Raw genomic sequence first — 27,183 nt, forward strand, 5'->3', positions numbered from 1 at the left:
CCACACATGTTATTAGCTTGAAGACTAAGCTAACAATGTAGCCCACACATAGAAAAACTTGCCTTGTAAGTCAAGGCATGTGTCCTACAAAGTCAACACATATTGGAGGTCCTATAGAACGTCGCCATGTAGCCCCTAGTTAGATAGTATATATAGAGATAAGAATGAAGCATTCTTCACTCTTGTCAACTCCTTTCTTGATTCTAGTCTAGTTACAAGGGTCTCTAGTTTTCTTGGCTTTTGGCAATAGCCATTTCAGTTTCTTTCTTTATATATATATATATATATATAAAAAGTTATTTCTATTTTTTCATCTTTCTATGAGAGAAGTCTCACTTGTTTATTTATCTTATCATGTTCTTTTCCTTGACAGATTGACAAGAATACACCTATAATATCAAAGCTTTGTCTAATCTCGATTAAGAAAAGATTATCCCTTTTTCTTGATAAGACACAAGCATATTAGAAGTTGCAGATTATCCTCTTCTAAATTAATATTGTCCTTAGTATTTTCTTTGTTCTCAAGTCCTCTCTTCTATTTGTCTTGAGCGATATTAGACATCTTCTCTTTTCTAAGTATTATCATCGTAGAACTTGCTGAAATGAAGAGTGCAATGGCACAAATGCAAGAGCAATTGAGAGAATTAATGCTTGCAATGCATCAACTCAATTTACCACCACAAAGAGCAACAAGATTGGCAGGGAGTGAAGATATAGAAATGATTGGAACTTCTTCAACATCTGTTATAAATATGTTATAAATATGTATTATTTTTAAGTTTTAGTTTAATCTAATTTTATATTTTTAGGATCTAAAAATCTAGTAGTGGTACCAAAAATATGAATCATGACAAAATTCAATGTACTCTTGTATTACCAAAAGAAAAAAAGTAGATATTTCAAATATATATATATATATATATATATATATATGTATATCAGATTAAAACTAAAATTATTATTACTATATAGAAAGATACTAGAGAGTCTTGAAATAATACTAAAATAGAAAAAATGGATTAACAAGCATTAGAAAGACCTCACTCTTAGTCTATATATGTTATCTAATTAAGGAATTATATGGCAACCAATACTTTTTAGACCATGAAACACAAATCAAACTTATGAGAGATGTGTTTATCTTATAGGATAAACTTCCAACATGTGTACTATATAGCCAACTTATTGGCTAATTTTTCAACATAATAATCACCAACAAACACTTGTAAAGACAAATCTAAATTTATAAAGATTCTAAAAAGCTTTGCAAGATTTTTTTTTTTTTTTTTTTTATTATTAAATTTAAAATTTAATCTACTTTTACTTACATCCACCAAATTCTTCTTATTCCTACTTATCTAAGTCAATATACTAGTAAATATGGTTATCTTGAATATGTGGACTTAAAATGTTATATTATTTTTAAAATTTTTGAATATAAAGATTTTTTGTAAATTTTTATTTATGTTAATTTAATTTCTATATATTAATCTATTCTATTAATTTAAATATTTTTAATAATAGTGATATATTTGAAATCTTTAATATGTTTATGACTTTTTAAAATTATATATTTAATTTTTTTTCAAATTCTATTCTTTAAAAAAATAATTTTTAAAATTTGTAAAATAGAATATCGACTTCATATAAGAATTTACTTAGAATTTTAATTTATATTTAGATATACAAAAATGTACTGAAAATATTTAATATTTTTTAAAAAAATTAAATTAATTTACCTCCTTATTTTTAATGTTTATATTTCTAATGATTTAGTTAAATTTTTAAAAATATTTTTATTATAAAAATTATGAGTTTTAAAAATATATAAATAAATAAATTATAAATAATAATTTATAAATAATAATTTTTATATTTTATTATATATATATATATATAATTTAGACTTATTTATACCATTAATAAAAAAATAAAATAGTTTAAATAATTTCTTTTACATTAGATATAGTATACATTAAAAATATTACATTAGTATACAATGACCTATATGTAGTGTTTGAACATCCAAAATCAAATCTAAGTTGAAGAATTATTGTAACACGATACAGATAAAATAATTATATAGATAATTAGAACTATGGAAGTTTTTAGAATTTGGTATTAGATTAGTGGATCAGGTAGGATCTACTATGGAATATTCTAGAAAGAGTTTAGGATGATTATTTAAGTGGATCCCACCATAGAATCTTCTAGAAAATGAGTTTAAGGTGGTTACTTAGATGGAACTTACTACTTACAAACATTCTAGAAGGCCCAAGGTAGTAAGACAAGGTATAAATAAAACAAGTCAAGGCCTTTTGGGGTATCTAGTTAGGTATGGCTTTGGATCCTTTCTCTTAGTAAAGTTTGGTTTTGCATCCTTTTTTTCAGTTCTATTGTATTTTATTTTTAATTGTTGAGTTTGTATTTCATGCCCTATTTTGTTTAGTTTCGTTTACTTCTATTCTGTTCTATTTTTGATTGTTGAATTTATTTTTCATGTCTTATTCTATTTAGTTCTATTTAATTTTGTTCTAATATATTTTGTCCTATTTGTAATGAGGTTTTATGTTACTATGGAATAGAAGGATCTTAGATTTTTGAGATAATCTAATCTTGTTTTAGTTGCAATATGAACAATGTGATTGAAATGGATTTTCTATGTAGGAGGAATCTAATATTAATATTTAATAAGGTCATCTTCTAAAGTCATGTAAGGTTTCAAGGTTGTACACAAGTAATGTAGTGCATGTGGCTCTTTTTAGAGCACATTCATATTATGCAATTGTACTACAAATGTAGTAAGTAGTGTTAAGATTCTTACATGGTAATGACCACCTTTTTATAATAGCTATGTTTTTCAATGACAATATAAAGGATGTCTTTGCAAAAAAATTATTTGTTTCAATACAGGATAATGAGTGTCCATCAATCAACATGACTAGATAAGTAAGCATACAAAGCCTTGTCTTGCTTGACCTCATCTAGAGTTGCTTGTCTTGTCTCATGATCAATCATTGAAAGCTTCATATATATATTCTCTCTTGTAGTTATATATGCCTACTCTTTTTGGTGCAAGTAGTAGCATTACCAAAGCAATTTATGAAAATTATTTTGCCTTGCATACTTGCTTCTTCCAAAAAATAGCCTATTGTTTAAAACCCACTTGGATTGGAGAATAGTTTGATGAAGGTAGTAGTAGATTAAATGAATTGTATCTTAAGTATAAGTATTTGAGAATAGTATCTTAAAAAAGATTGAATTGCTACTCATTTGAAGTATTTAAATTTAGTTTATATTATTTATTATTAGAAGTAAAAAAGTGACAGATTTAATATATCTAATAAAAAAATTAGAATAAAAAAATATAATTTATAATAGAAGTTGGAAGAGAATAAGGAGAAATTAATTTTTTTTATAACATTTGGTAAGTTATTTGAAGTTTTTGGAAGTGTAGGTAAAATTTAATTAAAAGAATAAATAAGTTTTTTTTTTTATAATATTCTAATTGGTAGAAAAAAAAATATATGTAGAAATAAAAATGATTGAAAGTTATTTTTATTAAAATTTTCAAAAAACATCTATATTAAAGCTTATTGCTAATATTCAAAATATAGTTTGATTAGATGTGTTTTAGAATTTGAGTTGGATTTTATTCAATTAAAAAAAATAGAAGACTTTAAAGAAATTCATATTATGATAAAACATTACTATTATGAATGTTTTGAATCATGTTTGCACCTTATTGAAATTTTATTTTAATTGTGTACAAAGGCTTATAAGGTAGATTTCTTCAAATGGATGTCATTTAAGGTTTTTAATTATGATTTAGAACTAGTAATTTTTATAATAAAGTTTTAGGTTAAAATAAGAGTATTAAAAAAATAAAAATTAATAAAAATTAATTTTAAGATTATTTAGAATTGAAAGTTTAGTCTTAGAATTATAGATTCATTGTATAGGATAAAAAATTATGTATTTTTTTGGAGCAATGTGGATAAAAGTGTGTTTATTGAATATTCATGAAATACCAAACAAACATAATGTGTAACTTTGTACACATGGTGAGAAGGTGAAATTGATATATTTATTATTAATTTATTTAGGCATATTCTTTAGAACTATTCAAGCAATACAAGTTCATGGTTTGGAGCTATTTATATTATTTTTTTATATTAAGATTTTGAAGCATTATAGAATAATATGACAAAATATCAAATATGCAAGGTATTTGTAGAGGTAGTTGAGAAGGATCTAAAGTCTATATTTAAGCATTTAAGATTTCATTGAAGAAAAAAGACTCATTATGTAGAAACAAGTGTGCAGATTTATGTTAGAAAATTAAATATGTTACAAAAGTTTTTGACTACTTAATAACTTGTAGTAATAAAAGATTAAATTTTGAACTTTTATTTACTGATTTTTTTTGTATTAAATATATTTTACTTATTAGTAGAAAATTATAAAAAAAAACAAATTGATGTGAAGAAGTTATCTTCCAATTGAATAAAAAAGGAACTTTTAGAGAATTACTTTGAAATTTGAAATATTTTTACAATATAGTAAGTGATATGCTTTCAAAATATTATTCTAAAAAATTTAAAGACACTAAATTTTTTTTCTTTTAATGTTGCAACATGTGATGAAAATAAAGGTGATATTAAATTTTTATATGATAGGTTGATCCATATAAATAGAAAAGAAGTTTTTGAATATTATAGATTAGCAGAGCATCTTCTAGAAAGATTGGAAGACTTTCATTATGTAGAAGTTGAAAAATTGGATGATTTAATGCCATTATTAGACAAAATAAGTCTTAAAATTATAAAATCCATAAGTAGAGAACTTAAAACTTATAGACAAGTTTATAAATCAAAGTGGTAAGAATTTTTATGTACTATTAAAAAGATGGATGTTAGATGTGATGAGTCTTTTAAAAAAAAAGTTGAAATTTTAGCCAATTTATATAATATTTTTCAATGAAAAGTAGTACTAATGAAATTGGTGAATCTTATATAATAAGAGAAAAAAATCATTATTTGTATGAAGACATTCAATTAATGAAAAAAAAATTGTAATATGTTGCAAAAAAAAAGAGTAAACATCTTAATATTTTTTTATTGTTATTATGCATCAAATTGCAAAAAAAATGTATTACTTGCATCACATATTTATTTCACATTTTGATCTAAAACTTGAGAATATTTTGATAAGTTGTGTGGAAACAAAAATTATAAATAAGATTATTTAACTTACTATTATGAAAGTTATTAATTTTAGAATATATAAGATTGAAGTTGAAAGGAATCAAAAAATTTCAAAGAATAATATTGCTTATGATAGTATTAAATCTATGGCTCTTGAGATATTGAAAATAAAACTTTTAAACAATAACAATGTATTATATTTATTCATTTGCAATGTAATATTTTAAGATTATTTCAAATAATATTTAAAAATTAGTGTAGCAAATATACCATATTTTAGAATATCAAAAAATAATTTTTATTAAAATATAAAATTTTAACAAATATATAATAGATCAACAATAGTAGCACTTGAACTCAAATCTATATTAAGCATATATAGAGTTGATTGTATTGATTTTATTTATATTTGCATACACTCTTCTATGCTAAAGTGATGTTTAGTTGCCATAGTATGAGCTCAAGTTAGTAAGACTAGGTTAAAATATAATATATGCATTGTTTTAATTGTATTGTTAATTTGTGGTTTAATATCTTATTATAAGTTTATTATCTAAAAAAAAAAATTTATAGAGAAAAATATTTATCAAAAATAAGACAACAATGTGAAAATAAAGTTAAAGCATTGTAACTTTTGGATATATAGAAGTACTCAAGCTTAACAATATTGCCATATGAATCTTTTATTCACAATTTTAGTTTTGGATGGTATATAAGTTTGAAATTATTTCCAAATGAATTAAAAAGTCTCTCATCTTTTACTACCTTTGATAAAAGAGGATACTTAAGTTTAATATTATTTCTAAAATAATTGATGAAAAAAAAAAAAAAAACAAAAAAAATAAATCACTACCTTTGATATAAGCAAGTGCTCAAGCTTGACATTATGGCCAAACACATAAGATAACAACACATCTTTGGCTACTTTTTATATAAGGAGGAACTTAAGTTTGGCATTATTGTCAAATAAATTGAGGAACTTCTTATTTTTAACTAATCTTACAAAAAAGAGTTAGAAAAATGACTACAAACTATCATTATCAATAAATTTTAATTTTATTAGTAGTAAAATAATTAACAACAATGTTATGTTTTCTTTTTTTTTTTATAATAGGAATTTTTAATTAGAAAAATAAATATATTTATTATTTAATTAATACTTTAAAATTATTAATTAAAAAATTAAATATTTTTTCACTTAAAGTAAAGACTCAAGAATTAAAAAGAATGTACATAGAACTAAAACTTTGTAGATGTGTAAAGATAGGATAGTTTATGTTTGTAATTGATTTTTTTAAAAACTTTGAATCAATAAAATATATATATATATATATATATATATATATATATTATTAAAAATAGATGAAGAAAATATTATTAATATCACAAAAAGAGACAAAAAAAATCTTAACTTTTATTCCAATTTAATAGAATATTAAAAGATAAAGGAATAAAAACCATTAATCTTAGGAAAAAGAATTATATATATATATATATATATATATATATAATATTTAGTCAAAAATATAAGAAGAAGAATAATTTTAATGTTCTAATGCCGTTTTTTTTTTTTTTTACATAGTTTAGAAATTAATACCATGTAAATTAATTGAATCTTTCAACCACATATCAATAATAAAAGTGATCAATTGGCAAAAATCCAATCCTCTCATATCTGAATTTATTACTACTGGATAAAAATCAATTAAAGATAACTAAAAATGCATTTTTTATTGCGATTAGACTAATTTCTAATGAAGAGCATCTTATCAAACAATTGACCAACTTCACTATCTATATACAAGAAATAATTGATTTTTATTATGATTAGATAAAACATTTTATTTTAAATTTGATAGCACAATACAATTTCAAGAATATTATGTAATTGACATAATATGTGGGATGATCTAAACTTTCTAATTAAAACCAATATTTGAAAAATTTAAGTAAAAAATCTAAATAACTTATAATATAGCTAAATTATAAAAAGATGTACACTATGAAGAAGCTTATGATATAGGTACATGTAATTAAAATACATAATATTTAATCTTTAATACAATTTTTTTTTTTTTTTTTTTTTTTTTTTTGTAGAAAACTAAGTTTTATAATAAATTAAAATTATGATAATCATTAAATTGAAATGATCTCTACTATAAATTTTAATTCCTTATAAATTAAGAAATTTATATGATTACTTATTATGAAATAACAATAATATGCATATAGATATTATTAACAAATTATTTATAAAATGTGGATAGTTCACCTAAGATTATATCACTTATATTATTTAATATTCATATTCAAATATAAAGATTCTTTAATGGCAAAAATATCTTTAATAATAGGAATTACTTCAAATATTTTAAAGTATGATTTTTAAAAAATTACAAAACTAAATTCAATAAGTCTAAATGTGTTAAAAAAATAATTTTGTATGGAAAGATCAATGTTTAATTTAGACTATATCTTGCTATCAACAATTTGGATTCACTTTTTGTTGTTTAGATCCAAGACATAATACTACATTATATGAATGTGTGTATGTATGTATGTATATATATATATATATATATATACACACCCATACATATATATTATATAAGACAACTTGGGTATCACACAAAGAGGCAAAGAAGTCTTGTGATTAGTCATGAGGAAGGTAACATAAATGTGTATAATTTTATTATCTCAAAAATGAAAGAAATAGAAGTTGAAAATTATAGCATATGTATTGTTTATTGAATGAAAACATAGGTAAAATTTTAAAAAAAGATTTTAAAAAAATATATCATGTATGATGTCTTTAAAATAATTATTATTTTCATTTCATTTATGGCAGAATATTATTAGATCTAGTTCAAACTTGTGATCAATGTTCAAATTCAACATGTTTGAACATTTAAACACAAGTAATCAACCAATTACAATAAAATGAAAGTTAAAATTTCAAGAAGTAATAAATTGAATAGATTATAGATGCAGGCATTTCATGAAAGAAAAATCAGATAATTATTCTTAAAAAAAAAAAAAAAAAAAAAAAAAAAAAATCCAAATGGTTTATTTTATTAACTTCCATATTTTGCAATAGTTAAAAATAAACATCCGTTAAACATCATCTAACATTCATCAACATATACACTTATTCATCCATCCATCGCCACCAGCGTTCATCCATCACGGCGTGTGTCGGTGTGTGTGCACTGCAGCATTGCATGATTCTGCGTTCATGCAATCAAATTGTGATTAGGTCTCACTCCTTCCGCACAAATCCTGTATCCAAGAGTGGATTATTCTTTTCGTTACAATTGGAGTTTCCTGGAAGTAAGATTTAGCTGAGACGAAAGAGAGCTCACACACACGATTGTCTCAGAGGATTAAACATTTTAGCGTCGGAAGTGGTGCCATGGCGGGGGACGAAGCAGGCTCATCAGCCGTCGTTGTGGACGATAACGGACGTTTGCGAGTATTGGACCTGGAGACTAATTCTCATAGCCGCTTGGTGGCGAAATCGTGCGATGTGTTTCAGTGCAAGCTTCAGGACTTTCAGAACGTAACATGCTCCTGACGTTTATTCCTATTTCTGTTGTTTCAGGATGTCTGTTTCTTTGAGTGCATGCCCCGAAGATAAAGTTCAGCTTCTATGGGCTTGATTTCTTGCTAACCTTTATGGATGTAATTATTTTTTCTTTTTCTGAAGGTATTATTCTATAGTCCTATTTTTGTCGTTGTTGATGTCACATGCACGTCGTGTAATTCGAGTGAAATTGACGAAAATTTGGATGGGGTTGATTTCTGGTTCTTTCGATTGTAGTGGATATTCCGTTTGTGCAGCAGCAATAACCTCTGGTTTTGTGGAATTAGTGATAATATAGTACATTGTTATTAAGAATCATGTAGGTGTGTAGCTCCATGTCTTAGTATCCAACACATGTTTCCGTTTCATGGCTTATGCATATTGGTATGCGCATCCGGAGAACGGAGTTACATGTTGAATACTTAATGCATTCCTTACACTTTAGTATTAAAAACGATTTCAGAACATAACCTTATGTTGTGACTTTCCTGAGCGTCTTTTCATGCATTGATACGTTGTACTTGTCTTGTCCTTGGGTCACGCTTGTGGATTACTCTGCGGCTGCATCTGTTTTGTTTAGTGAATGTATGTCTTTTGTAGCTGATGTTCCTTGGTTTAGAGGGTTGATTTTACTGTGTACATATCCTTTACCTTTGGAAGGTTAACTTCTCGTCATTCTTTTTCTGACCCTGTTAATTGTGTTTAAGGTTTTCTTGCATGTGCGAATGAAGTAGTTAGTGAAGCAGTTACTCGACCAGGCAAACGAGAAAGCGCAGCAAATAGAAGATGCGAAGCTGTCAGCGGTTGGTATGCGTAACATGGTGTCTGCAGAGATTGAAACAAGGCCAGAAAAGCTACGTGACCAGGCAAGATTGATAGCTGACAAACAGGAGCAGCTCGAGGTAACTTGTGATGATGCCGAAGTCGTCTATATTTCCTGTGTATTCATCAATGTAGTTGCAAAAAGAACTTTGGTTTTGTAATCTTCTACATTCAGAATACGTTAAGGTTCTGATTTCGTTCATGTGCTGTGGCGTAGCCAGAAAAGTTTTAAGCCCATCGCTAGAGCTTGTCATAAACACATAAATACGAAATTAATGCTCAGCAACTCTCCATTTTGTGCGTGCGTTGATACTTACTGTCCTTGAATTGACATGCTCATTTGATTCTGAGGCAGAGGCTTAATGCAGAATACGAATCATTGCTGACGGTCAAGCAAGAACAAGAGGCTCTCATCGCCCGTCTGTCGGGTTCAAGTTTGCAAGTTTGATTGCGGTATCTTGCAGCAGGGGCATGTAACCACATTGTAAACCAAAGCCTAAAAAATGTTACAACTAACAAATACCGGCACATCTCTATTTTTCCCTCAATCGATCTGCTGCCTAGCCCATTTCACCGGGTGCTGGACTGTTCGAATTCCTGCACTTGGAAAGATTCAACACCAAAAGGGCAAATGTACCTCTGCAGCGCTCCTACACCTCGCCTCACTACATTCCTTCAGACATCTGAATATTCAAGTTTTTTGCATTTTACTCATGAAGAGTTTTCGTCACAGCGATGATTGCTAAATCCAAAGACTATTGACTTCCCGACATAAAGCGAGAGGATGCTTCAGTTATGACTCAGAAGCTTTAGTGTATGGCCTGCAAATCTAGTGAACCAGACCTAAGTGGTACACCTTGCATGTAGGCATCCTACCCGAAAGCCTCGAGAATTTTAGAGAAACCACAGAACAGAAGCACAAAAAAGAACATAAAGCCACCTTTTGAGAATTCAGCAGCAGGCTTGAATCAGGTGCTACGATATAAACAAGAAGAAGAAACAAGTACTTCAATGTTGCAAGTACAATTTTAAAAGAATTTTAAGTATTACGTTTTTTGTGATTTCTATTTTTAATCTTGTTTATTATTAATTATGAAGAATCATAAAAAAAATATAAATTTTTGTAAAACTAGTTAAAACTTGAGATAACTTTATGGCTTACGACCAAAGTAGTTTTCAAAATGTATTCTTTTCAGACAAAACTAAGGCACAACCTTTAAAAAATCATAAACATGTATCAGAAACCATTTTACAAAAATCGTAAAGTAAATCCACGTCATTGCAACACCAACATCCTTGAGAGCAAAGTAAATGAAGTCAAATTCCTCATAATATTAACAATACCCCACTTCCATATAGAAAATGATACCCTAGCAATCTGACCAGTTATACCAGGTGTGCTCTCAGCAATGAACACTTCATATCAAGAATGGAATTACAACCCTTCTTTTCCAAGTCAATCAAACAATTTATTTCAAATGATAATAATAAAAATACTCATATATATATATATATATATATATATATCACTCAAAAATGCATAGGTAACATTTTGGTGATATCTAAGCTCACACCCAACTCCCACATCATTCCATTACAATCAAAAAGGACACATCCCACACTAAACAAGGCCAAAAACAACAATTAAATAGCCAAAACATGGGGATGACACTTTTCTATTACAAAAACTTTGTTTTAAAAAGTAGTCGCATCACTTTTACTTTTCCTGATTCTCCTCCCCGCATCAGACAAGCGTTTCGCACAAAAAAGCTTCGACGGATTTGACCGGGACGTCGAAGCCTCCAACATGGATTTGCCGTTTCGGTCGCCACTCTTCACCTTCTCAAGTTCATCCAATGCTTGGAATGACTAGCCGCTAAATTGGGCAAAGACATCGTCGACGATGCTAGCGAGAGCTTCGACCATCTTTGGTCGCGGCGTGTGCTTGGCTGCGCCACCACTACCATGGCCCCGTTTTGCTGCAGGTCCGCTACATTCTAGGTCAGCCCCGCCAAAGCCCCCTTCTCTCCTCCAGCTATGAATCATGTGTGCTTTACTCTACTTCACTCATACTTCTTTTCCGTCATGGAAACTGCATGATTTTCATGTTTATTGCAATATTTTTATGGCAATGCTCGTGCAATTCTAGTTACCCACATCCACTCCGAATGCTCGTGTGTGGTGGTAGCGTTGTTATGTTGATATGTATCACGATACTATACAAACGAAATCTGGTGAAAGGGACAATGTATCTTCAGTCGTCTGCGTCAACATTGTGACCGAAGGTGGTTTGATAAGACGTAGTTTGTTTTTTTTGGGCACAAATAACAACCGACTTGTGGCTGAATCATCTGCTGTAGAAAAGGATTTCTAAGTCTCCCAGGAAAATTGGCTAAATAAATCTGTTGTTATCTTGGAAATTAAACGATACCATTTTTCTTGGTCTACACCTCAAGCATTCAACCAACCCACACTTGACGGGCTGAAAACAGAGGAACAGAGCCTTTCTGGCCGTTGGGCCTGCTCGTTTCCGTAGGTAAGTCGTAAACGAAAGCCAGGAGACTTTTGGCAGAGTCTTAAAAATAACAAAGATGGCTGGCTCACCGAGAAATCATGGAGAGCCTGAAGATGCAACCATGGTTATGATGCATATAGATAGGATCTCTTTGCTATCAAGCAAGATGCAGAATTCCAACATTGAGGATTACAGAGATTACCACGAAGCGTCTGTGTCGAGTGCGATATTCAACTTGTCGACCACCATTTTAGGCGCTGAGATTATGGCACTGCCTGAAACCATGGAGGTGATGGGCTTGCAACTCTGTATCTTCACCATCGTAACAATGGGTATTCTCAATGAGAATTCCATTCTAATAATGCTGCCCTGCTCGTGGTTGTTGGAAGCGAGGTCTTATGGTAGATTGATGACAGATGCAGCTGGCCATATTGGAAGCATTCTGGTACAGCTTTGTATCATAATCAATAACATCAGCATTCTTATAATAAACATGATCATAATCAGTGAGCCTTCCCCCCTTCAACTGCACTCATTCATTTGCTAGTTCTGTTCTCCTAGGTTACGATCCTTCATCCACATTGTATGAAAATTGTGGTGTCTGTTATGTAGAACTCACAAGTAATGATTCCATGCCAAAGTATTGTGTCATATAATGACAAAATTATATGATTAAAAATAAAAATATGGATGTTATTATAGAAGAGACTAATAGAAAGGTGTAGTAGAAAAACAAGGATAAATGATAGGAAGGTAGTGAAACATTTAGTCTTAATGTCGACTTTTGTAGAAGGGATTTTTATCTACTTTGTAAGATCATAAAGGCCTCAAATCAAAATAAATGAGACAAGTAAATAATCTAGGCAACTTTAAGAGAGAGTTAACAATAGGTTTAAGCAAAAATTATTTCAAATTATCAAAAATTGGTACCCATAGAGGACTAATTGTGAATTTGGGTTGAAATTACATCCGAAGGCACAAAACTATGTTCCTATGATGCCTTTGGGGGTTTTGGGTCAAAAAAAAGAGTTAGAGAGCAAAATTGAGAGGAAATTTTTAAGAATTGGTTTTATGTCATTTAGATTAATATTGAGATTCTAAGGGTTTTTCAAAGTTAGTAATACACTGAATGAGTTCAAATTTTGAGAAATAATAATAAGTTTATAAATATTAGGATTTTATAAATTTTGTAGCATTTTTAAGGATGAAAATTTGGTGATTTTTTTTTGTACTAGTTATAAATGTGTATGAGAAATTTTAGGTCAATTAAATAGTTAGATTGAAGAGTACAAGAATTTTTGTGGATTAATATCTTAGATAATTGAAATTTAGGATGAATGAGAGATTTTGCGATTAGGCAATATCTACAAATGCAAATGAAGAAAAAATTGGTGAAAATAATTTAGACTTGATTGTCTATACACAACTCAAATTTTAGAGCAATTAAATGGTTCAAAAAGAAGAAATATTTGTTGAAAGATCAACAATTAAGTCAGAGAAGGAAAGCAACCAACAACTAAGAGGTTTTAAGAGCTTTTCTTGCAATTGGTAAGCCCAAATCTTTTCAAATTCTATATGCTTGTTAATTTCTTGTTGATTGAGGTCTAAGTGAAATTTTAGTCAAAATCTACAATTCAATTAATATTTATTGAGGTTTCAAATAACTATAATAGTTGATTAAGATTTACTTGGGATTTTTTTAGGATTAATTAAGGATTTAAGATTGGTCTAGGATTTAGGATTTCATTAGGATTTCACTAAGATTTGACCTAGGATTTGATTGAGGGATATTATTTGGACATAATTTTTTTAAAAATCAATAATTGCTTCTAGGCCTTTCAAAGTATACAAGTAAAAAAAAAATGGAAGAGAATAGTTTTATTTTGTGATTTCTACCATTTCAATACTATGTTTTGAGTAGTACATTTTTTTTTGTTTGTTTATGAATCAATTTTATCTATTATTTATTTATTTATTTATTTTGTTATAAGTGAAGTGATGTTGGAAACTTTTAGTACAGAGAAGCACACAAGTATATTTAAAGAGTAGGTGGGTGGTTGGACATAGAAGAACAAACGCACTTTTATTCTCTTTACAATTTTTGTGATTGTCATACTACCTTTGATCTCATCGACACTTTGATAAACAATCAGGGTCTTCATAGCTTTCAAGGTTTTGCTACCTCCTCATAGATGTGATATTATCCATAGTTATCTTTTTGAGTTTGCATCATTAAAAAGGTTGGACTTGCAATGACTTCATACTCTTTGAAATGGACATTTGTATTGTCAATCATATTAGCAATGGTGTTTATGCTCATCATTATAAGAATGATACTGTGAAAATTGTTTGAAGATGATGTCTTGTGGCTGAGGTTGATGCTTAATGTATGTGACCAGAAGTCTTTCTAGCTGCTTTTTACTATCATTCAAGTTCTGGATACTACATACCTTTGCCATCACAATAGTACTACCTTGCATTAGAGTAGATTATTCATTAATTATATTTTTAAGATGAGCAATTAGGGTGACAATTAGAATTCATCTAGTGAAAAAGTACAAACTTTCAAGAGTATCTTTGTCTCTTGATTAAATATGTTCAAACAAACACAATTTTTTGTGCATTCAATATATCATTATTTTATTATATTATTCATTATAAAATTATTATATTATTCTAATATGATACCAAAGCAATAATAAATTCTTGACATAAATTTTTTAGAAAAATAATAAATAATTATAAGGAAATGAAAATTTGACAAAGATATTTGTCATAGAAATTGAAGGACCAATTCACCTACCTTCTCTTCAAAATGACAATAATAAGCCTATCAACCAAGAGATGGCTAAAATTTGATGGCTCTTGGTATATAATTTGAAAAAAGAAAATCTAAATAAAATTTAAAATAAAAAACTTATAGGAATTAGTATTTGATAAAAAAAAAATAGATATAAATCCTATAAAATAATGCAACAATGTTAATACCACCAACAAACCAAGTTACAATCACTACGTGGAAAAAGCAAGATCATGGTATATTATCCATCATATGGGATTGTGTAGATAATTCCATATTCTCCTACATAGGAGCACCCACAATGGGCAATGAAACTTGGCTTGTATTTAAAAATACCTATTTTGCAAGTAACACCATCACATAAGCATATTTACAAGAGAAAACATAACACAAAAAATAATTGGGTGATTAGGTAATACAACATCCACATAATTTTAGAATGTTATTATAAAAATATCATTTTATCATAGCTATTATTCCATTTCAAATAGAAATTTCTACATTGATGTAGTTAATTCCATCTCAATATGGTACCATCATTCAAACACTGTGCTTTATTGATACAAAAACTCTATCAAAATTGATTTCTATCTTATGACAAGAAGAGACCACAATGAAGAACTCTTCTACCAAATCACAAGCAATTTTTGTTGGAAGAAAATGAAAAGGAAAGTAGCAATTACATCCCCTTACAAAACCACCACAAAAAGAATATAAAAATTTAAAGAACAAGGCAAATCCAACAACTCCATGTCCACATTGCAAAAAGATCAGACATTAGAGATCAAAATATTTTACAAAAACCAACAATTCATGAGAATAGAAAATCGAAATAGAAATCCAAAGATATAGAAGAAATGCTTCCATCATTTTGTACTCATGTATATTTTATACAAGCATATTGCTCCAAAAAATCATGCAAACGTGGAACAACAAAAGATTCCATATGGATCATTAATATGGGTGCAGCTCTTCACTTGGCTCATAACAAATACTAATTTATTACTTCTGAATAATTGTCATCAAAAGAAAATTATGTAAATCTTAATGACAACATTATTCTTTCAACTTATGCATAAGGTAATGTAGAGATTTCCATGATAAATAGACAAACCTTTTGGTTCAATAATACATTATACATTCTTGATTTGCACAAGAACTTGTTTTTGATAAGTGACCATGATATACAAAGTGGCGGCATATCCATAAAAAAAATCATATGTATAGACTTCTTGCTGAAGATAATTCTACAATTGCTTCTTGCCCCCTTCAGAATCATTTGTATATTCTTAACAACATACTATTACAAGACACAATAATAGAGTCCAATGTAACTATTACTTGAGGTGATGATTCACATAAAAAATCTCTCTTTGTAATGTATTCGAATTCAGCTATTATCCTTCTAAATTTTGACTATGTAACATCTTCACCAAATTCTTCCAACTTGTGGCATTGCTGGTTGGGGCATACAAGTACCAAGAGATTACAACAACTCGCCACTTATAAATCCATCATGGGTCTCAATGCCACTAGATGTATGCTCCATGAAGCTAAATTATCACAACCATATTCGGGCAAAGGTGCCACATCCAAAGCCATTTCAAGCTGATCTTTGCATAGTCATCATTCTGATCCAATATGGCCTATCAGCAGACATTATTGATTCAGACGCCAACATTGTGAAAAGAGATTCATTCCTACACTCATCTATCTGAACCATATTTGTTATTTATGGAAGGACTATCGATTCAAAAGCATCCTCAATGGAACCATTTCTAATTGTGCTATCCAGCACAGGCTACTGTGTTAGTGCATCTAGACATTACCATGCAGCAGAATCTGCATACTTTGTAAATCAGAGGTGAGTAGTACTCACAACATGAAATCTGTAATTTTTTTTTTTTTTTTTTTTTTTTTTTTTTCTTGTTTTCATCAGGGAAAAAACTTTTTGCTGTTAAGAAGGTGTTGTCAAGGGTGTGAAGACCATCACATGTTGCAAGCTTCTTTTGTGGGTGTCAATTTTGGTCTCTTTTATATAAAAAAGATATTTTATTTTACCTCATGTTATAAAAATTCTTACACAATAAAGAATGAATTTTGCTCGAAAAGCACACGTCCGAAATTCCTTTTTATTCCCTTTTCGTCAAAGGCGAGAGTCTTTACACTTTCGGGGCCCTACCTCACTGAGCATCTCAAAAGCCCGTTTTGCCTGCCGCGATGCCAATCTTCCTCCTATTTGGCATGTAGGAAACGCTAGATATGGCGGAACTGTGCAATGCAAGTGGGATGGCAGCCACGTGAGTCTGACCATGTTGGCGCGACGAGGGCATTCATGGACGCCGGGTCGGAATCCCTAGAAAAAGGCTAACAGCACTGCTTCCCATAGCCCTTGCCTCTCTCTGGAATAGCAAGAAAGTAAACAGCACCAGACTCGTTTTTTGTGTCATAAAATATTAGAAGAAGTCCAGCGCCAGACATGGATAGCTTCTCCCCCCCCCACAATTAGATGTAGCTGCTCATGAATTCAGCCCTATGGTGGGCCTCGGCATCTAGTCCGCCCATATCTGCCAGCTGGATTGCTTCCTGATCGTGTCATTTGGCGTTGTAGCGGTTGGATCAGGCCTGTCGGAGCCTTAACGTCAAGCAGAACGCACGAGATCAGCCTGGAGCCTGAGACCAGTCACCTGAAGGCTGATCGTTAAAGGGAGGGGCAGTAGTCATCCCGCGACGCACTCAAGTTGCGTCTAATCCACTTGCGCGTCGGTTTTCTGTGGGAGTTTCCATTGGGTCCGATTCCAATGCTTGCGTCTTGAGGTTTAGAGCTTCGGTGTGGATAACATCAGTTGTGCAGGGGTTTTCGAAGCGGGGGTTCGAGTTGGCATCAGGGTTATGAGATTGGCCAGGTTCGGCGGGGAGGCGTTTCGTGGAGTGTTGTAGCTGGCGCTGCAGGTTGTTTGGCGGTTTTTAGGTGGTTGACATTGCGCGTGCTGGTTGAGAATGCTATCAAGGTGATTTGTAATTGTTTTTTTTGGTCGTAGATCTCGTGCGAATGGTTCTGCTGTTTTCTAGATGCTGCGTTCTGGCCTCTTAGCAACTCTCTTTTTCGCCGCAATGTGCTCGGATCCAGCGAGTTTTCTCGCAGTTGGATTTGTTGCGAGAGCTATTCATTGCTTTGGTTTGCTCCCGCCGGGGAAATCGACTCGTCAGTCTAGTAGAGAATATCTAGGCAGATAGTACGAAGCGAGCTCCGGGGTGGCAGCTAAACAGACGTGTTCATCAGCCAACACCATACTCTACGAAGTTTAGTGCGAAGAGGTCTGCAGCTTTGGTGCAGATGCAAGCATTGCCGAAGTGGCATCAACGCCGAGTTTGAGGGTGTGCTCTGTTATCCATGGCGTGGACAAATCGTTGGTTAGTGCTAGTAGCTTCAATATGGCTGCAGGCATGTGCGGGAATTGGCTATATCTTCGGGAGCATTTCACCTGTGATTAAAACAAATCTAAATTTGAACCAGAGGCAACTTAACCGATTGGGGGTAGCGAAGGACCTCGGCGATAGTGTTGGCCTTCTGGCCGGTTTTCTGTCAGATTGGCTGCCTTCCTGGGGCCTCATTTTAGTGGGCTTGTTGCACAACTGTATTGGTTATGGTTGGGTTTGGCTGATTGTCATCCGTCGAGTTGCTACACCTCCTTTCGCTGTGGTATGTTGCGCTTCTTCCCACCCTCTCTTTCTCAGTGTTGTATTCTCCCTTATCGGTCGAACTGTGGATGCTTTGAGTTCGCAAATTTTTGTCAAGAATAGCCAATCAGCTGCCTATGTGGTGTAGCATTTTGAATGTAATTTTTCAAACATCTTGGAGGCTTTTTCTGATAGGTTCTGTGGCTGGACAGGTCTGCTTGCTGATAGCTCTTGGAACGAATGGTGAGACATACTTCAACACTGCTGCTTTGGTGTCGTCTGTTCGCACTTTCTCGCATTACAGGGGCCCTGTGGTGGGAATCTTGAAAGGATTTGCCGGCCTAGGTGGTGCCATTTTCACATGTGTATACACTGCCTTTTTTGCTCCTGACCAAGCATCCTTCATACTCATAATAGCGGTAGGTCCAACATTAGTAGCGTTTCTGGCTTTGTTTGTCATTCGGCCTTTGCCCATTGAAGCAAAAGATAGCGGTGATCATGACCAGAAATTCAGATTCCTCTACGGCATTTGTTTGGTGCTGGCAATCTATCTGTTGTCCACTATAATCGTACAGGATAGTCCTTCAGCCAGTAAAAATACGGATCGTCTCTTCGCAATTGGATTATTCACGCTCCTTGCACTGCCATTAGCCCTAGTCATTCCTAGTGCCCTTGAAAAGCAGTCCTCCGACTACGATAAAAGTTTCCAAGACGAAGCCGGCCAATTGCGTGCTCCTTTACTGGACGATGTGGAGAATGAAGTTGCAGCTGGTGGAGAAGGGCGTGCCACTGTTGTGGGCAGCGTTGATGGGAAGGCATCAGGGCAGTGCACAGCTACGCGGGCCTGGAAAGAGTCTCCCCGTCTCAAAGACCAAGATTTGCTTCTCTTTAGCGAACTCGAAGACGAGAAGGAAACGTTGCCGGAACCCGTCAGGCGTGACCGGATGCGCCGTGCCAGCTCCCGTTTGTATCGTGCTGTAGCTGAGGGAGCCGTCAAGGTGAAGCGGAAACGGAAGGGTCCTCACCGAGGCGAAGACTTTACAATGAGGCAGGCTCTGGTCAAGGCAGACTTATGGTTACTGTTCTTTGGCCTGGTGTGCGGCGCTGGGTCTGGTTTGATGGTAATCGACAATTTGGGGCAGATTTCTCAGTCTCTAGGGTATAAGGACCCTCACATCTTTGTTGCCCTCATCAGCATTTGGAACTTCCTGGGACGCCTTGGTGGTGGTTACGTCTCCGAAGTAATTGCCAGGTGCGACTGCGCATCCTCTCATCCTAACAAACTTGCTCTCATCCAACCATATCACTGACACCCATTGCATTATGCAAGTTGATGAACTGCACAGCACAGCTACTGGCAGAAACAAAAAAAAGACAACAAATAACTTTGCTGATGTGAATTTGCAGAGGGCACGCCTTACCCAGGCCAATTCTCATAGTAGGAGCGCAAGCGATAACGACCATAGGCCACGCATCATTGGCAGTCGGCATGCAGGGCTCGCTGTACGCCGGCTCGTTACTGGTGGGCTTGGGATACGGAGCTCACTGGGCCATCGTCCCCGCCACGGCGTCGGAGCTCTTTGGGCTGAAGAACTTCGGCATGCTGTACAACTTCCTCGCCATGGCGAACCCAACTGGGTCCCTCATCTTCTCGGGGCTCATTGCAGGGACTCTCTACGACTGGGAGGCTCAGAAGCAACATGGTGGTGTTGCCCCGCGAAACGGCGAGGCTTTGAGGTGCGAAGGCCCTGTTTGTTTTCGTCTCACCCTCTTTATAATGACGGGGATGTGCATGCTCGGTGCAGTCCTCAACACCATCCTCATCTTCCGCACGCGGCGTGTGTACACAATGCTGTATGGGAAGACGCAGCGCGACGACGCAGTCGGTGAGGAAGCTCGCGACGCCACTGCTAGTATTCAGAACTAGTGTGTACAATACCTCGTAGCTATCAATATTGATTGATTTATGATTTTGTTGCACGGAGACTGGAAATTAACATTTGAAACTCTCTCCTCGATTTCACAAAGACAAAGGACAGACTTCATTTTGAATATTGAAATTCTTAATTTTGTGCCAATTGGGCCAGAGCTTTTGCAGCACTTATTGTCCCAATTCTGAGCAAAGCTTTCATAAAAATACATACTTATTTTTATTTTTATTTTACAAATTGAAGTGAAGGCAATCAGAACGCCTTGGTTGAACTTGTTGTTCATTTGTACCAAGAGTGAGTGTGTCTGGAATTTTTGTGTTTATTTCCACAATGAGGGTATTGATTATTCTTTTGGTTTGCATCAGTTTGTAAATGTGAGAGCATGAAAATAAATAAATGAATAGATAATGAAGTGATTATGTGTTGTTCCATGAAGAGAATTAATAAGAATGTGTAGCCTTTATAATCGTAATTTTTCCATGTTAGATATATTATTTGGACAACTCAATACCTTGTGAATTATTAAATGGTTTTGGTAATTAATGATACCTTTCAATTGTCCATAGTATATGGTTTTTTCATATCCTCTTAAGATTGATTAAATGAATGCTTTCTTGGCATCCAAATAAAAAACAAGTATGTACAGTGTTTAATTATGTCATTCAAAGGAATATAAATTGACAAACACTTTTTAAAGCCCTAAAGAACTATAAGATGATAATAGATAGTTTTAAAAAGATTACAGAATATGTTTTGAAACTTTTGTAATACTCTTAAATAGTGTGACTCTTTGAAAAACATCACAAAATAAAAAAAACAAGTATATCTATATATATTGAAGAATATTATATTATACAAATTCTAGCTTATTCAACATTAAGTGATTTATAAAAATAGATTATTTTTCTTGTCAATTGATATTAAGGTTAATACTTGGTAAGCTTTGAAGGAAATAAAACTTTGGCATAGTCAACCAAAGGATATTCTATAATTGAAGATATCTTATTAAGACTTATCCAATAAAAACATCTACAAGTACTTTCTATTTATAACTAAAATATCTTGGCAGTAAGATTTTTATCTTACTCTATATATCTCTTGTGTGCATCTTGTTGGGTTTTTTTTTTTTTTTTTTTTTTTTTTTTTTGATTTTCTTGTATTATCATCTATCTTTAATATTCTTCATTATCATATGTTATAAAAGAATTAAATAAAAAGTCAAAAAATTGTAATCAAAATCTTATTTTTATAATTTCTTTGTACTTGTATACTTAAAAGGTAGTCATATTCACCTTGAAGGTCTTTAAATATCGATTTGAAATAAACAATACCAATGAGAGAGTGTCTTTGTATTGCCATTATATTCCTAAAAATGATAATAATATAAATGAAGAAAGTTATAAGGTTATTGTGATGGATTAATAGCAAGATGTTAAAATTATCTAATATAATCAAAAAAATTATTAAAAAAATAATGTAATTTCAAGATTTTAAATACAAATAGAATGTCATAGCTTGTGTTGTGTAATTTGTGTGTAGGTATTCAAAAAATTAACTTTTAGAATGTGCTGCAAAATAAATAAATAAATAAATAAATACAAAACAAGTTATTTTAAATGTTAAATTTTTGCACTTGTATAAGATTTGAAGGCAATAATAACGAATACTTGTATAAGATTAGAATATATATATATATATATATATATATTCTAACATACATAAATACACATGCATTGTGGAAAATTTAATGCCTTCATTCAGATTTTATCTCATATATATATATATATATATATATATATATACAAATTAATCAATCATTTTTATTTTAATATAAAACATAAAGAATATATTTGAGCATAAATATTATTTTTAACTAAACTCTAATATTCATAAATTCTGATGAATTGCAAAGAAATTAAATATAAATAAATTAGGGACTCATAAAGAATGATAGGACTACATTGTACAAAAATGAAATGAGTTGCATGTTAATGTTGTTTCTTTTTCACATGATCTAGAAATAAAATATTTATTTTACTTTGAATCAAAAGTTAAATTATTAAAAAAAAGTTAATTCTTCTTAAGCATGTTGAAAAAATATAACTAATAAGAAAATAACCCAAAATATAATAATTTAAAAAGTGGACTACCAAATTTATGAAATAAATTACAAAATTATTCAAAATTAGAGATATAAGTAAAAATTAACCACATTTCAACGAACCACTTGTAGATATAAGTTCTGACTTGGTGCAAATCTTGCCCACAATATATAGTACTTGTTATATTCTTGTTTAAATGGATGAGGCTGTACTTCTCTAGTATAAATCAACAAATAAAAACCTAGACAATAAATATTTGGGTACTACTCTTACATCTTTTGTACACCTAAGATTTGCTGCTCAATTATTATATTGTGTCTCTTGCATATTTAGTTGTGTTTGTTTAATTAATTTTTGACTAATAAATTATATCTATCTTTAGTAAGTCCTTGATCGTTGAATGGATGAAGTACGAAAGTCATTAAGAACTTTTGTCAAGCTTAGATATGATTAGTGACTATGTAAGACTTTGATGGAGACGTCGAATAGCTATATAATACTATCAACACAACTCTAAAAAATACATAGGCAATAGATGGACATAGGAAATATCAAAAGAATTAGTTTGGCAATATGTAAAGTTTTATAGAATGCAAAAATACACCTCCAATGGTAGAAGGGTTAATGACCAAGTGAAGTCAACAAGGATAGCTTTGCAACGCCTCCCAAGAGACTTAATATGGCAAAACAAACTCATGTGAGAATGGTCAATCAACCACCTCTTACCTCCAATGATAAACAACCCAACTTAGCATTGCCATATTTTATGAAGTTTATTTGAGAATGCATCTAATACTTTGTTGTGGAAGGTAAATTAGAACTTGTATTTAGAAGATCCTAACAACTCTGATAGAATCCTAAATAAACTTCAATTAAACTATAATAATGCTCATCAATCTTTAATTAAACTCCAAAAGAGTCTTAAAGAACTTACAAAAAAAATATAAAGAAACTATAAATTAAACTTAAAGAAATATATATAATAAAAAAATCCTAAAGATATATTAAAAATAGAAATTTTAATTGAATCTTAACTAAATTCTAATATAATTCTCAATAAATCCTAATAAAATCCTAAATCAATCCTAATCAAATCCTAAACAAATCTTAGTCATATTTTAGATCAAATTCTAATAAAATCTTAATAAATACCTAACCAAATTCTAACAAAATCCTAAATAAATCCTAAATCTTAACCAAATCTTAGATCAAATCCTAATAAAATCCTAAATCTCATATCAAATTGAAATATCAATAATTAATGATCAAATCATTGATTTTAACTCAAAATTTGAATACTTGTTACTAAGTTGGTAAGAAGTACAAAAGTTTTGAAAAAGATCAAATATACTAAATAGAAGATAACTCCTAAAATCTACTTGGTTGTTGGCTAGCCTCCTTCTCCAATCTTGATGCCAATATTTTAGAGCCAAAATCTCCTAATTTTACTATTGAATAGCTTTCAAATATTACAAAATTATTGAAAGTCAAATTTACTACTTTTATATAAAATTTTAATTCAATCCAATTGTCAGATTGATAGATATTTTAGAAACCTTTACTAATTCTATAAATCCCAATTCTAGAGACCTCAATATGTTTGAGTTTCAATTAACTTTGAATAAATTCTTAGATTAAGTTTAAATTTATAATAAAATTTATAATAAAATTTATATACAATAATGATTATTTAATCAAAAAAAATATTTATAGATTATCTATAAATTTCACACAATTTTCCAAAGTACACATTCTTTAGATTTTTTCAAAATCCAAAGTCACTTGAAAATAATTTTAACTTTGTAAAGTCTTTACAGAGTCATTGTGCATTCAAATTACTTTAAATTAATGTTTAAAGATCCTCACTCTTGTTTTCTTTTAATCTCTATACTCCAATCAACCAAATAACCTTAGAATTGCTATAGGTACAAGGTTTTGTGCCTCAAGATCTGATTTCGACCTTGATTCACAACTAGTCTTCTTTGAATACTAATTCTTGGTATTTTAAGGTAATTTTTTTCTAAAAAATATATTTTGAAACTTACTTCTAAAGATGTCTATATTAATTATATATCTCATTTATTTTGATTTGGTTCATTTATGCTCATATAAAGAAAATATTAGTCTCTTCTATAAGATAGCAATATTAGCACTTTTTAATTTTTATTAACTTCTTAAGTATTATCTAAATTTTTAAGATAGTTTGTTAAAATATTTTCATTTAAGCTCCTCTATAATAAAATATTTCCTCTCTTCTTTTACTTAATGGCCATATTATTATACAACAATGCCTCACACAATAATTGCAACATTCAACAACATGAAACATCATTAACATAATATTGATATCTAAACCTCTTCCATATAACACAATAAAAAATTTCTACTATTTTTACTACAAGAGACAAATATCATAGAACTATTCATCATAAAGAAGCAAGTGAAGATATTTAAATAAAAATATAAAAAATAAATATATAAGATCTTGTAAAAGATATAAATCTTCCAAGACAAGAAGGTGATTTTGACTTAAATAGCAAAAATGATGAAAATAATTTGGATGAAAATATGAAAAATATAATATGAATCAAACAAGATTTGAATTAATTGGCACATATAAGAGGATATACAGCTTTAGAGAGGGTGGATTTTATATAGTAACTTGACTATATGGTGAAAAATAAAAATTTGGATGTTATTATAGAAGAGTCTAGTAGAAAGATATAATAAAAAAATTAAGGATAAATAATAAAAAGATAATAAAAACTTTAGTCTTAATACTACCTTTTCATAGAAGAAAGTTCTATTTACTTTATAGAAGCATGAATGAGCCAAATCAAAGTAAATGAGATAAGAAATTGATATAGGCATGTTAAAACAAAAATTACTTCTAATTATTATGAATTGATATCCAAAGAAGACCAATTGTGAACTAAGATTGAAATCAGATCCTGAGACACAAAACCATATATTTATACCTATTTTAAGATTCTTAGGTTGATTAAAGAACAAGATTTGAGAGTAGATAATAATGAAGTTCTTTAAGTATTAGTTTCAATTTATTTGAGTACATAATAACTTTGTAAAGACTTTGCAAAGTTAGGGTTGTTTTTAAGTGACTTTAGATTTTGAAAAATTCAAAGAGTTTGTACTTTAGATAATTGTGCAAAATTTATAGATGATCTAAAGGTGAAATTTTGTGATTAAGTGATTATTATTGTATATAGTTTGTATTAGAAGTTTGAACTTAATCTAATGGTTTTCTCAAATTTTATTGAAGCTAAAACATATTAAAGTCTCAAAAATTGGGATTTAAAGGACCAGTGATAGTTCCTAAGATATCTATCAATCCACTTATTGGATTAAATTAAAAAAAATTATATAAGTAGTAAACTTGACTTTTAATAATTATAAAAAATTTGAAACCTATTAAATGGTGAAATTAAGAGATTTTGGCTCTAGAATATGAACATTAAGGTTGAAGAAGGAGCTCAATCAACTCCTAAAGAATTTTAGGAATTATCTTTTATTTGGTATATTCAATCTATTTTAATTTGATTTTTTCTTGTAGCCAATTTAATTATTAAGTGTACAAATTTTTGATTGATATCAATAATTCAATTACTTACTATTGAGATTTAAATTTAATATATTATTGTTAAAAATTTATTTAAGATTTAGAATTTGATAAGGATTATTTTAAAATTTAAGATTTGATTAGAATTTATTTAAGGTTTAATTGTGGTTAAGTTTAGTATTTAATTAGGATTTGATTAGAGATTGGTCTAAAATTTGATTAATATTTAGGATTAAATTAAGATTTTATTTAAGATTGTTACAAGATTTGGTCTAGAATTAAGTTAGGATTTGATTAGGATTTATTAAGATTTTATTAGGATTTGATCTACAATTTGATTAGGATTCATTAAATTATTAGTCTAATGTTTAGGATTATTTGAATTTACTTAGAATTTATTTAGAATAATATAGCCTACATTGTTGGCACCTAGAGATACAACAAAAAATTTAGGCACATCAAAACAATAGAGAAGAATGCAAAACAAGAAAAGACTTGTAGAATCCAATCCATGTATAATAAATCCACTTAACAAAATGGCTTTATTACATTTACAAACATGCATTCTAAGATGCAACTAATAAATGATCCAAACACATCTAAGAAACTCAAGCATTCCTTAGTGACCATCAAATTGGATCATAAGCTCTTCAATGATTAAGAGCATGTAATTTAATAATTTATTCAAAAATATCTCAATATATTAGGTACAAGTGACCATGATCTCCACTATACTAGTATACTAATATATAACATTAAAACCAATGTGCCTCCCATATGCTAAGTTGCTTATTATAAGACTCTCAAAGAACATGGTGCCATCAAAATGGAGGTCAAATAACTTATTGCCACCAAGGTAGTTAGTCCCTCTCTCTTTCTCTTTCTTTCTTTCTCTTTCTTTCTCTCTCCTTAAATCATCTCAATAATACTAATAGAAAAAAAAGATGGATTCTTTTACTTCTATA

General features: G+C 30.4%; 2 protein-coding genes across 2 annotated transcripts; both read left to right on the forward strand.

Annotated features, from left to right (window-relative positions):
* Positions 1-8,419: 8,419 nt before the first annotated feature.
* LOC112274916 (uncharacterized) lies at positions 8,420-10,666 on the forward strand. Its single transcript, XM_024504772.3, has 3 exons — positions 8,420-8,766; positions 9,525-9,692; positions 9,968-10,666. The coding sequence occupies exons 1-3, from the start codon at positions 8,620-8,622 to the stop codon at positions 10,058-10,060; spliced, it is 408 nt and encodes a 135-aa protein (XP_024360540.1). The 5' UTR covers positions 8,420-8,619; the 3' UTR covers positions 10,061-10,666.
* Positions 10,667-17,581: 6,915 nt separating this feature from the next.
* Positions 17,582-20,708, forward strand: LOC112275220 (protein NUCLEAR FUSION DEFECTIVE 4). The gene is made up of 3 exons (XM_024505390.3): positions 17,582-18,630; positions 18,821-19,860; positions 20,016-20,708. Exons 1-3 carry the CDS (start codon positions 18,322-18,324, stop codon positions 20,533-20,535), a joined length of 1,869 nt encoding a protein of 622 aa, XP_024361158.1. The 5' UTR covers positions 17,582-18,321; the 3' UTR covers positions 20,536-20,708.
* The last annotated feature ends 6,475 nt before the right edge of the window (positions 20,709-27,183 follow it).

The sequence above is a fragment of the Physcomitrium patens genome, chromosome 22 (assembly GCF_059467195.1).
Source record: "Physcomitrium patens ecotype Gransden chromosome 22, ASM5946719v1, whole genome shotgun sequence".
Classification (NCBI taxonomy): domain Eukaryota; kingdom Viridiplantae; phylum Streptophyta; class Bryopsida; order Funariales; family Funariaceae; genus Physcomitrium; species Physcomitrium patens.